The sequence below is a fragment of the Glandiceps talaboti genome, chromosome 7 (assembly GCF_964340395.1).
Source record: "Glandiceps talaboti chromosome 7, keGlaTala1.1, whole genome shotgun sequence".
NCBI lineage: Eukaryota > Metazoa > Hemichordata > Enteropneusta > Spengelidae > Glandiceps > Glandiceps talaboti.
The window spans coordinates 27,834,131-27,848,385 of NC_135555.1; the positions used below are offsets into that span (position 1 = coordinate 27,834,131).

The following is a 14,255-nucleotide window of genomic DNA, read 5'->3' on the forward strand; positions in this document are numbered from 1 at the left end:
GGTTAGATCATATCCACACTACAGGGTTAGGGTGGTCATATCCACACTACAGGGTTAAGGTGGTCATCCACACTACAGGGTTAGGGTGGTCATATCCACACTACAGGGTTAGGGTGGTCATATCCACATTACAGGGTTAGGGTGGTCATGCATATCCACATTACAGGGTTAGGGTGGTCATATCTACATTACAGGGTTAGGGTGATCATTTCCACATTACAGGGTTAGATCATATCCACACTATAGGGTTAGGGTGATCATATCCACATTACAGGGTTAGGGTGGTCATATCCACACTACAGGATTAGGGTGATCATATCCACACTACAGGGTTAGGGTGATCATATCCACATTACAGGGTTAGGGTGATCATATCTACATTACAGGGTTAGGGTGATCATATCCACATTAAGGGTTAGGGTGATCATATCCACATTAAGGGTTAGGGTGATTATATCCACATAACAGGGTTAGATCATATCCATACTACAGGGTTAGGGTGGTCATATACACATTACAGGGTTAGGGTGATCATATCCACATTACAGGGTTAGATCATATCCATACTACAGGGTTAGGATGTTCATATCCACATTACAGGATTAGGGTGGTCATATCAACAATACAGGATTAGGGTGATCATATCCACACTACAGGGTTAGGGTGATCATATCCACATTACAGGGTGAGGGTGATCATATCCACATTACAGAGTTAGGGTGATCATATCCACATTAAAGGGTTAGGGTGATCATATCCACATTACAGGGTTATAGGGTGATCATATCAACATTACAGGGTTAGATCATATCCACATTACAGGGTTAGAGTGATCATATCCACATTAAAGGGTTAGGGTGATCATATCCACATTACAGGGTTATAGGGTGATCATATCAACATTACAGGGTTAGATCATATCCACATTACAGGGTTAGAGTGATCATATCCACATTACAGGGTTAGGGTGATTATATCCACATTACAGGGTTAGATCATATCCACATTACATGGTTAGATCATATCCACATTACAGGGTTAGATCATATCCACACTACAGGGTTAGGGTGATCATATCCACACTACAGGGTTAGGGTGATTATATCCACATTACAGGGTTAGGGTGATTATATCCACATTACAGGGTTATAGTGATTATATCCACATTACAGGGTTAGGGTGATCATATCCACATTACATGGTTAGATCATATCCACATTACAGGGTTAGATCATATCCACACTACAGGGTTAGGGTGATCATATCCACATTAGAGGGTTAGGGTGATTATATCCACATTACAGGGTTAGGGTGATTATATCCACATTACAGGGTTAGGGTGATCATATCCACATTACAGGGTTAGGGTGATCATATCCACATTACAGAGTTAGGGTGATCATATCCATATTACAGGGTTAGATCATATCCAAATTACAGGGTTAGGGTGATCATATCCACATTACAGGGTTAGATCATATCCACATTACAGGATTAGGGTGATTATATCCACATTACAGGGTTAGATCATATCCACATTACAGGGTTAGGGTGATTATATCCACATTACAGGGTTAGGGTGATCATATCCACATTACAGGGTTAGGGTGATCATATCCACATTACAGGGTTAGGTTGATCATATCCATATTACAGGGTTAATAGATCATATCCACATTACAGGATTAGGGTGATTATATCCACATTACAGGGTTAGGGTGGTCATATCCACATTACAGGGTTAGATCATATCCACATTACAGGGTTAGATCATATCCACACTACAGGGTTAGGGTGGTCATGTCACCTCAGCATTGCTAGCACCCATTTCATTTATGTAGCCATCTACATGCCACCACAATTAGTTTTTTTTGTGTCTATCTTTAATTGTTTGCAAAACAAGGTGTGCCATGGTCATATTAACTTCGTCATGATAGCTGCTAATTCTCCTTACACTTTACAGCTCTGTGATGTGTGTCAAATTATCTGATGGCTGTAAGAATATCTTCTCTGCATCTCAAGGTGACAATAATTACACAACATTTTTCCACCCATTTTTTTAATAAGTAAATTATGTTTATCTTCAAGTTGATATGCAGTATGTGATGTCTGTGATGTTCAAGGGAATAAAAGTTTAAAGTTGTGCACAATTTTGTAACAGTTATATGTCTACCAACTTCTCATTCAAAAACAGAAAAGCAAGTTATTGAAAACTTTCACTAGATCATAGTTCTTACTGAAAAGGACACAAAGCTCTTTTGTTATCTGATTGAAATCCCTTTTGTTAAAATGCTATTATCTGGGACATTTTAAAAGTATGTTAGTATCTAAATAATATCAAAATAGTTATCTGCTTCAAGACATGGTTTTAGTTTTAGTTTGTAAATCTCAAAAACTGTACCCTCAGTAAAGGATAGTTATACCCCAGGACTTAATGTACTAAGTGACTACAAAGTAGAAATATGACGTCAAGCCCTCTTGTGAAAATAACAAAGAATGCAAAGAGACCAGACCACTGAGATATTGTCTGGTTTAATTTTACAGATACCATGTTGAAGATATATTCTTTGGAAGACCAGCGCCAACTGCGCAGTGTGAATTTATCCAACATGGCATTATCGTCCCTGTCAATAATGCCGGATGATAAAACTATCCTTGTAGGTGGCTGGGATAACAATGTGTTAGTATAAGTACTAGTTTCAATTATGCACTACAGCTTCTGGAAGCATTCACATAGCAATTTCTATCCTACCAGGTCCCAAAAATACAGCTCGGTTTAATGACTGAGGCACAATTGTGGCTCAAATCTTGCCCAAAGACTTGAACCATTTAGAAACAAACGTCAATTACTAGGCTCAAACCGACAACTTGTAGACTTAACAGAAATATATAACTGTGGTAGTTTATAGCAATAGTTAAACATACTCTCTATCACATAGTAGGTAGTTGATAACATTTTCTGTGGAGCATCACTCACCTACAGTGATAAGATTCTATGATCAACTTACAGATTTCAAACTGGCCACTGTAATGATTGACCATGACTTCACAGAAAAGAAAGAGTTTTACATGGATCAAAACATGCTTTCATTCACATACCATAGAAGGACCTGGTACTTCATTGTAATAATCTATTGCATTTAGTGGCCAAGTTATTTTCTAATATAAACTTCAATAAAGGAATTTGAAATAAGGTTGATTTCCAAATTTGATTTCCACTCTTCAATTGATAATCTTAGTATGTTTTTGTGTTACTTCTCTTTTCTAATTTTCTACTGTCACTACAAATCAGTAAACTGACGTTTCTAGCATGTGAGTGATTTTTTCTGGCCAAATGGAAACATGCCTTCAATGTTAATTTGAAAATTCTAATTCCTATTTGAATTTGGTCATGGCCTAAGTTTGTTTATTCTACAGAAATGACAGAGTGGACATTTGGATGAATAGATACTTTCTATCCACAGCTTGCCACTACCAGTACCACATGTTACTTCAAATTTTTAGACAGGACCCACACTGAAAACATTGACCCATGTATATAAGGCAATTGTAATAACAAGACCCATTGTTGGGGATTTCTCATTGAAAATCTTCTACTTAGTCGCCTTGTTCTGATGTGGGATTCTAAAGCATGAGGTTGTTGCCAAAGTTATGGACCGATGATTTGTGAATTTTCAGACCAAAAGTTGACCTATGCCTAAGGATTCAATCGTGAAAAAGTGACCCATTTGGGTGGCAAATATACCTTAGTGACCCATTTGGGTGGCAAGTATACCTTAGTGACTCATTTGGGTGGCAAATATACCTTAGTGACTCATTTGGGTGGCAAGTATACCTTAGTGACTCATTTGGGTGGCAAGTATACCTTAGTGACTCATTTGGGTGGCAAATATACCTTAGTGACCCATTTGGGTGGCAAGTATACCTTAGTGACCCATTTGGGTGGCAAGTATACCTTAGTGACTCATTTGGGTGGTAAATATACCTTAGTGACTCATTTGGGTGGCAAGTATACCTTAGTGACTCATTTGGGTGGCAAGTATACCTTAGTGACCCATTTGGGTGGCAAGTATACCTTAGTGACTCATTTGGGTGGTAAATATACCTTAGTGACTCATTTGGGTGGTAAATATACCTTAGTGACTCATTTGGGTGGCAAATATACCTTAGTGACTCATTTGGGTGGCAAGTATACCTTAGTGACTCGTTTGGGTGGCAAATATACCTTAGTGACCCATTTGGGTGGCAAGTATACCTTAGTGACCCATTTGGGTGGCAAGTATACCTTAGTGACCCATTTGGGTGGCAAGTATACCTTAGTGACTCATTTGGGTGGCAAGTATACCTTAGAGACCCATTTGGGTGGCAAATATACCTTAGTGACCCATTTGGGTGGCAAGTATACCTTAGTGACCCATTTGGGTGGCAAGTATACCTTAGTGACTCATTTGGGTGGCAAGTATACCTTAGTGACCCATTTGGGTGGCAAGTATACCTTAGTGACTCATTTGGGTGGCAAGTATACCTTAGTGACTCATTTGGGTGGCAAGTATACCTTAGTGACCCATTTGGGTGGCAAGTATACCTTAGTGACCCATTTGGGTGGCAAATATACCTTAGTGACCCATTTGGGTGGCAACTATACCTTAGTGACCCATTTGGGTGGCAAGTATACCTTAGTGACTCATTTGGGTGGCAAGTATACCTTAGTGACTCATTTGGGTGGCAAATATACCTTAGTGACCCATTTGGGTGGCAAGTATACCTTAGTGACCCATTTGGGTGGCAAGTATACCTTAGTGACTCATTTGGGTGGCACGTATACCTTAGTGACTCGTTTTGGTGGCAAATATACCTTAGTGACCCATTTGGGTGGCAAGTATACCTTAGTGACCCATTTGGGTGGCAAGTATACCTTAGTGACCCATTTGGGTGGCAAGTATACCTTAGTGACTCATTTGGGTGGCAAATATACCTTAGTGACCCATTTGGGTGGCAAATATACCTTAGTGACTCATTTGGGTGGCAAATATACCTTAGTGACCCATTTGGGTGGCAAGTATACCTTAGTGACCCATTTGGGTGGCAAGTATACCTTAGTGACTCATTTGGGTGGCACGTATACCTTAGTGACTCGTTTTGGTGGCAAATATACCTTAGTGACCCATTTGGGTGGCAAGTATACCTTAGTGACCCATTCGGGTGGCAAATATACCTTAGTGACCCATTTGGGTGGCAAGTATACCTTAGTGACCCATTTGGGTGGCAAGTATACCTTAGTGACCCATTTGGGTGGCAAGTATACCTTAGTGACTCATTTGGGTGGCAAGTATACCTTAGTGACCCATTTGGGTGGCAAATATACCTTAGTTACCCATTTGGGTGGCAAATATACCTTAGTGACCCATTTAGGTGGCAAGTATACCTTAGTGACCCATTTGGGTTGCAAGTATACCTTAGTGACTCATTTGGGTGGCAAGTATACTTTAGTGACTCATTTGGGTGGCAAGTATACCTTAGTGACCCATTTGGGTGGCAAGTATACCTTAGTGACCCATTTGGGTGGCAAATATACCTTAGTGACCCATTTGGGTGTCAAATATACCTTAGTGACTCATTTGGGTGGCAAATATACCTTAGTGACTCATTTGGGTGGCAAGTATACCTTAGTGACCCATTTGGGTGGCAAGTATACCTTAGTGACACATTTGGGTGGCAAATATACCTTAGTGACTCATTTGGGCAGCAAATATACCTTAGTGACCCATTTAGGTGGCAAGTATACCTTAGTGACCCATTTGGGTGGCAAGTATACCTTAGTGACTCATTTGGCTGGCAAGTATACTTTAGTGACTCATTTGGGTGGCAAGTATACCTTAGTGACCCATTTGGGTGGCAAGTATACCTTAGTGACCCATTTGGGTGGCAAATATACCTTAGTGACTCATTTGGGTGGCATATATACCTTAGTGACCCATTTGGGTGGCAAATATACCTTAGTGACTCATTTGGGTTGCAAATTAATGATCCGTTTGGGCGGCAAATATACCTTAGTGACTCATTTGGGTGGCAAGTATACCTTAGTGACACATTTGGGTGGCAAATATACCTTAGTGACTCATTTTGATGGCAAATATACCTTAGTGACTCATTTTGGTGGCAAATATACCTTAGTGACCCATTTGGGTGGCAAATATACCTTAGTGACCCATTTGGGTGGCAAATATACCTTAGTGACTCATTTGGGTGGCAAATATACCTTAGTGACCCATTTGGGTGGCAAATATACCTTAGTGACTCATTTGGGTGGCAAATTAATGATCCGTTTGGGCAGCAAATATACCTTAGTGACTCATTTGGGTGGCAAGTATACCTTAGTGACTCATTTGGGCTGCAAATATACCTTAGTGACCCATTTGGGTGGCAAATATACCATAGTGACCCATTTGGGTGGCAAATATACCTTAGTGACCCATTTGGGTGGCAAGTATACCTTAGTGACGCATTTGGGTGGCAAGTATACCTTAGTGACTCATTTGGGTGGCAAGTATACCTTAGTGACCCATTTGGGTGGCAAATATACCTTAGTGACCCATTTGGGTAGCAAATATACCTTACTGACCCATTTGGGTGGCAAGTATACCTTAGTGACTCATTTGGGTGGCAAGTATACCTTAGTGACCCATTTGGGTGGCAAGTATACCTTAGTGACCCATTTGGGTGGCAAATATACCTTAGTGACTCATTTGGGTGGCAAATATACCTTAGTGACCCATTTTGGTGGCAAGTATACCTTAGTGACTCATTTGGGTGGCAAATATACCTTAGTGACCCATTTGGGTGGCAAGTATACCTTAGTGACCCATTTGGGTGGCAAATATACCTTAGTGACTCATTTGGGTGGCACATATACCTTAGTGACTCATTTGGGTGGCAAATATACCTCAGTGACCCATTTGGGTGGCAAATATACCCTAGTGACCCATTTGGTTGGCAAATATACCTTAGTGACCCATTTGGGTGGCAAATATACCTTAGTGATTCATTTGGGTGGCAAATTAATGATCCGTTTTGGCGGCAAATATACCTTAGTGACTCATTTGGGTGGTAAATATACCTTAGTGACCCATTTGGGTGGCAAATATGCCTTAGTGACCCATTTGGGTGGCAAATATACCTTAGTGACTCATTTGGGTGGCAAGTAGACCTTAGTGACCCATTTGGGTGGCAAGTATACCTTAGTGACCCATTTGGGTGGCAAATATACCTTAGTGACTCATTTGGGTGGCAAATATACCTTAGTGACCCATTTGGGTGGCAAGTATACCTTAGTGACTCATTTGGGTGGCAAATATACCTTAGTGACCCATTTGGGTGGCAAATATACCTTAGTGACTCATTTGGGCAGCAAATATACCTTAGTGACCCATTTGGGTGGCAAATATACCTTTCTGTGGGAGTATATTGCAAGATTTGTACAACTTGAAAAAGGAACTGCTTCTTTATTTGTAATGGCGACATAAACGCATCCTTCTTGAGTATAAATCTAATTTTTACATTTGCAGAAATAGGGGTAAAAACTGCAATATAAATAATCCAAGATCAGAGATTACAAATATTTTTTCTTTCAAATTTGACAGTTACCTTTATTTCTGCTTCCTTTATTGAAGTCTCTAGTTGCAAATAACTTTGCCATTAAATGCGACAGATTGTAATATCTATGGAGTATCACTCAATTTTGACCTTATATACCTACAAATTTACCTACATCGTAGTATCCATCTATAAACAGGTCTTTGACCTACAGCATATTTATTCTTGTTTTTTAGCACAACTGAACTGAGGTTCAGTAGTGCTATAGGGATCGCCCGGCGTCTGTCTGTCTGTCTGTCTGTCTGTCTGTCTGTGTGTGTGTGTGTGTGTATGTATGTGTGTAAACAACTTAAACTCAAAAACTGCTGAACCGATTGCCATGATATTTGGTGGGTCCATTACCTAGGGTGTCTAGTTGGGAAATTGTTCAAATCAAAATGATCGCATCACAGATGTGTGATTTGGGTCCAAAAATGTGATTTTTGGTCAAAAAACTTAAACTCAGAAACTACTGGGCAGATTGGTGCGAAATTTGGTGGGAACATTCTTAAGGGGATGTAAAGTAAGATTTGTCCATGACGGGATGATTCCATCAGTGATATGCAAATTAGGGCTAAAAATGTGTCTTTTTGGTTAAAAATCTATAATTCCAAAACTACTGAGCAGATTGGGCTGAAATTTAATGGGAATGTATCTAGTGATGTATGGACAAAGAAATATTAAGCATACCATGATTCCATGAGTGATATGCAAATTAGGTGTAAAAATGTTCATTTTTGGTCAAAAACTTATATCTCAAAAAGTACTTGGTCACCGAGTCTGAAACTTGGTGAGATGTTTCTGCATGTTATTCTTCAAAACATTTTGACAAAATTGGCCCTAGCAACCATGTCCACGCCCTTAGCAACAACCAAATGGCAGTATATTTTGGTCAAATAACAACATCATATGGTAGGGAAATGAATAAACATTCAAAAAATGTATGCAAATACTGTAGCAACCATGACCACGCCTATAGCAACAGCCAAACGGTCGTGTATTTCACAAAGATAACAACAGGGATTAATAGACAATTGAATAAACATTCAAAAAATGTATGCAAATTTGCCTAGCAACAAGACCACGCCCATAGCAACAGCCAAATAATCATGTATATTGCAAAGATAACAACAGGAATAGAAAGACAAATGAATAAACATTCAAAAAATGTATGCAAATGTGCCAAGCAACAAGACCACGCCCATAGCAACAACCAAATGATCACATATATTGCAAAGATAACAAGTTATTAATAGACAAGTGAATAAACCATTCAAAAAATGTATGTAAGTGTGCCTAGCAACAAAACCACGCCCATGGCAACAGCCAAATGATCACACATATTGCAAAAGATAACAACAGGGATTAATAGACAAATGAATAAGCATTAAAAAACTGCATGCAAATATATATCAACAAGACCACATCCATAACAGCCATATGATGATGTATATCGCAAAGATAATGTCAGGGATTCATAGACAAGTGAATGAACTTTCAAAAAATATATGCAACAAAAAATAGATTCCATGTCTAGTAACATGACCAATGCCCATAGCAACAGCCAAATGATCATGTGTATTGGAAAGATAACAACAGGGCTGGATTGGCTACTGGATAATCATTCAGCAAATGAACACTTATCTTGAGCATGGATCAGCATGTGGCTAAACATTTTTAGTTCCCGCCGGACGAAGTCCGGGACGGGGACTTATGGATGGGGTTCCGTCTGTCCGTGCGTCCGTCTGTCCATCTGTCCATCTGTCCGTCCGTCCACAGCCGTTTCTTGGAGATGCCTGGACCGATTTTTTTCAAACTTAGTACAGGGGCAACATACAATGACATACATATGCACGTCAATTTCTTTCATGATACGATCCAATAAGTCTGTTTGAGTTAGGTTCACAAGTGTTGTTGCGTGATCAGAGTAGTGATAATTCCTTAAAACCCAATCATAGCGGGGAATTTGTCATTCTCAATGACTTGTTAACTGTACAGTTTATGCTACAACGTCATTGGCGCTTTTTTTTTTTTTTGAATATCACAAATTTTAGACTTGTGCTACAACACCATTGGACCAGGTGTTTTATTAAAAAGATAACTGGAAATTCTGTGTCTATAAATAAACCAACTATATTGCCATTGCAACAAAGTCTCTGACCATCAATTGTCCATTAAAATTTAGCCTAGAAATTTATTCATTGATGACAGGAACTAATTGTTTTAGATGTATGGATATTCTGTTTTTTCCCTGTACTTTCACTGTTCCATAACAAAGTCTGCTTCAGATCATATTGTTGCTAACAAACGAGCTCTTCCTTTTCCTTGGACAAAATTACGATTGGCCCGAAATTTTGCCAACTTTGTAGACAATTTTATTATCACCTTTGGAATGACTAATGTGACAACATGCTTTAGAAAGTAGTATATCATGTATAAAATCTATAGTCTAGAATTTTACATTTCAACATGTGCGAAGGCCCAAACATCTATGATTTTGCCCTTACAGGAGGCATTCACTTTTTAATAATCTGATACATAGTTGTAGCAACAGTAAAAAATACCTCATTGGAATCTATTTTTTGAAACGACTACGTAACTTCATCGAAATCACTCAGATGTCATCAGTGTTACGTAGTGGTGTTGTGCTATGTAGTAAGGCCATACTTCACCTGTGACTGTGGATATAATCTCCTACCGATTTACAATTGTGTGCTGTGAGGTAATTCCAGTATGAGGTCACCTGACCACACGGTATAACATCATTACACTGATGACATCTGGTTGAAAGCTACTTAGTTGCTTCAAAAACTAGATTTGAATAAGTTAACTCTATTACTGCTATTTCATATCCATTTACATGATGTGTAAACCAAATGTTTCTGTATTGTTTGACTTTTTCTGTGTACTTCAGATACCTGTACTCCATAGATTATGGTAGAGCAGTTGATACCATCCAGGCACATGATGATGCAGTATCTAGTATATGGTGGGAGAATAATCTCCTAGTAACTGCTTCCTGGGATTCCACTATCAAGGTATATCTATTGATATTCTTGTTTGCATGTGGATTTTTTGAATCTTTATTACAAAATAATCTGTTTGTCACACATGGTGTAAATAATGTTTCAATGGGGTATAGCTAGTGCTTCCCAGGGGTATAGATAGTGCTTCCCAGGGGTATAGATAGTGCTTCCCAGGGGTATAGATACTGCTTCCCAGGGGTATAGATAGTGCTTCCCAGAGGTATAGATAGTGCTTCCCAGGAGGTATAGATAGTGCTTCCCAGGGGTATAGATAGTGCTTCCCAGGGGTATAGATAGTGCTTCCCAAGGGTATAGCTAGTGCTTCCCAGGGGGTATAGATAGTGCTTCCCAGGGGTATAGATAGTGCTTCCCAGGGGTATAGATAGTGCTTCCCAGGGTATATAGTGCTTCCCAGGGGGTATAGATAGTGCTTCCCAGGAGGTATAGATAGTGCTTCCCAAGGGTATAGCTAGTGCTTCCCAGGGGGTATAGATAGTGCTTCCCAGGGGTATAGATAGTGCTTCCCAGGAGGTATAGATAGTGCTTCCCAGGGGTATAGATAGTTCTCTGATGTGGTTGCCTTCTGGATACTGAACGTCCACTCCAGTCAAAAATTGCAGGGACAGCAGTCTTCAACAACACCTTCCTTCCAGAACGTTGAGTGATCATGTCATTCTTTAAAAAATGTACCTCACACACTTTCTTGGCTTTAGAAATCTGTTTTAGTGTAAATAAACAATTTAATGAAAGCAAGGCACATAATAACCTACTTGGAAAGTAGTATAATATGAAGATAATATATACAGGCAAATTGAAAAATAATGAGAAGGTAAGAATATTAATTAAATTATCCCAAGGTACGATAATTTATAGTTTGAATGATACCAATTACGAAAAATCTACCTTGAACTGCATTCCTCCGTCTCGCCATATATTTGTTTTCCATTGGGAATGCAATCTTCGGTCGAGAGGACATAAAAAAAAAAACTCCTGGCGAATACCTTTTGTCATTACTACATAACAACACACAACAATGGTACGATGATATCTTTCATTTACATGCATTTTTATTCGACATTTAGGTGGTAAATTTAACATAGTTAATTGGAAATCAAACCAAATATTTAAGTGACAGCTGACAGATCGTAGTAAACCTAGATGACTAGACATTGGCAATAACTTACCTAAACTTCACTTGTCACTGTGTCAGTCTCAGTGTGCTTCTTCTGATAGCGTACACTGTTGCCAAGCCATTGATATGCAAAGGATTATGTGAATATAGACAAAGGAATCCGCTAAAGTCAAAACTTGAGGTCATACAGCCGAAATTTATGAATGAGGTATGTTTATAAACAAAGCCATGTGCTGTTGTCTATGTCGCATGTGTTATTGTATGGGCAATTGTTTGTTTGTTCGGTACTTATGCATTATCCGCCTTGTTATCATTCCAATATGGCCGCTACCTGATAAGGGCAAATCGCAGGAATTTCCAGGACAGCTTGAACTAACCGAAGTTGCCAGCTAATTAATGTGTTCAATTGACAATTACCAAGACACATTTCTATTTTGTAACTGATGTGGCCACATGCCAACTCAGCAGAAACTCATGTCACAATGTTTAGGCCTAACTAGAAATGTTTGGTTCCAGTTACCCGACCCCCACCTCTAAACTTTTTTTACATAGAAAAACATAATAAAATCACAAAAATTGTGAAGTCTCACGAAAATAGTGGATGCGGAAACTGACATCAACTTAAAAAGACAATATAAAACTGTTCTTCCAATCTGTAATGGCTGTACATATGATAGGAAGAAATAAATAACAGACCATTTGGAAAACAACGGAAAACATAACTACTTGAACTAAATACTCATATATGAAAAAAAAAAAAAAAAAAATGAAAAATCTGCCTTCCCCACCTATTCTGAAATGTTCCCCTACAATATCTACTCCATTGCAATTCTACTACAACCATATATACTACATTAGCAGTATGTCTCTACATCGCTTGGTTTAAGAAATATCCCACGCCTAGTGAACTTGGTCTGTTCAAGCCAAACAATGACAGTGACATACAAGATTACCATTTGCCAGCAGAAACCATGATAGGAACAATCAACAAAGAAATTTCCAATGTTTCACGTAAGCGCAAATTACCAGCATTACAATCAAGAAATGAAAGCAAAGATTGCCAAGTATGCAGTCAACAATGGTGTGATGAATGCTGTACATAAGTTCAGCAAAGAACTTGATAACCCAATCTGAGAGAGAGCACGCGGTTAAGGGCATGAAGACAGCATACCTGAAAGATGTTAAACATGGGAAAGAGAACACTTCCTGAGGCCAGCCTGTACTGCTTGGTAAGGAACTTGATGCAAAAGTTCAGACAGTCATCTGGCATATCCTACTCAAGGGTGGTGTAGTAAATTCTTCAGTCAGCATCAGGATTGGCAGAGGCGGCGTTCTCAGTGAAAGTAGAAATCTCCTGGAAGAGATTGGTGGGTATATCAAACTTACAACGGGGCAAAATCTCTTTTGCGCAAATGGGCTACATTAAGCAGAAGCAGTGAAGATGACAATCTCTGATGCAGACTTTCCAGAAATTAGTTTTTTAGAATGCATCAGCAACAACATCCGGGAATACAACATCCCGCCAGATATGGTGAATAAAGCCTTCACATTGCAACCTACATCCTACCAGGTCAATTATACAGCTGGGTTGACTGAGGCACAGTCGTGGTTCAAATCTTGCCCAAGGACTTTAGCCACTCAGAAACAAACAGCAGGCAGTGACAGGGCTCGAACCTACAACCTGTAGATTCCAAGCCTGCCACACTAACCATTCACACATCATGATTTCTACTGCCACAGTTGTTGTACTAAGGGGAAAAGCAATAGTTGCCACCCAAACTACGCATTTCCAGAGAATTTGGACATTTTCCACACAGAAAGTCATTGGTCGAACCACAGCTCCATGGTGCGATACATGACAACATTTATCATTCCGTACTATGAAGATACAAGAACCTGCCTGCAACTTCCATCAACACAACAAGGGGTTACCATCTTTAGGGTAATAGCAAGAACTAATTAGATTTTAGTAAACATTCCATGAATACTAATGAGCAATACGTGTAATTAATGGTTTTCGGTAATTAGGCTATATCTCTAGAGTACACTCTTCAAATCCATTATAACTTGGTACACACATTTGTGATACCCGAAAGTGCAACTGTCCTGAAAATATTATCGATTTAGCTTTAAGTTTTAATAATTTATTGGCATATTTCAGTAAATTGTTAATTGTTCATGATTAGTTCTTCAGTTGTCTTCCCTGAAGCAGCAATTGATGTAGGCAGTTATTTTGTGTTTCCCTTGGATCTGCACTCGACGCATTGGCTGGACAAAAACAAGAAAAAAAGAAGATCGAGGCAGAGTATTTAAGTGATGCACACTCACCAGAAAACAATTCTTCTTTTTTTCTTGGCCTTAAAATAGGTGTACAAGGGGCCCGGAGTTCACAAACAGGTGAAATATTTATCATCATTTCAATTTCGTCAAATATGGACATATCATTTTCAAATTTCACACACTAC

At 39.1% G+C, this 14,255-nt stretch overlaps 1 protein-coding gene across 8 annotated transcripts in view; it reads left to right on the forward strand.

The window, feature by feature from the left end:
* The window catches only part of LOC144437164 (protein FAN-like), a 288,538-nt gene that overhangs the window by 193,078 nt on the left and 81,205 nt on the right, over positions 1-14,255 (forward strand). For 7 of the 8 annotated variants that reach the window (XM_078126034.1, XM_078126037.1, XM_078126035.1 and 4 more), the window contains 3 exons: positions 1,964-2,022; positions 2,545-2,680; positions 10,547-10,670. In XM_078126034.1, coding sequence (XP_077982160.1) covers positions 1,964-2,022; positions 2,545-2,680; positions 10,547-10,670 — 319 coding nt within the window. The remainder of the gene's footprint in view (positions 1-1,963; positions 2,023-2,544; positions 2,681-10,546; positions 10,671-14,255) is intronic. The other variant, XM_078126040.1, reaches the window with a different exon arrangement.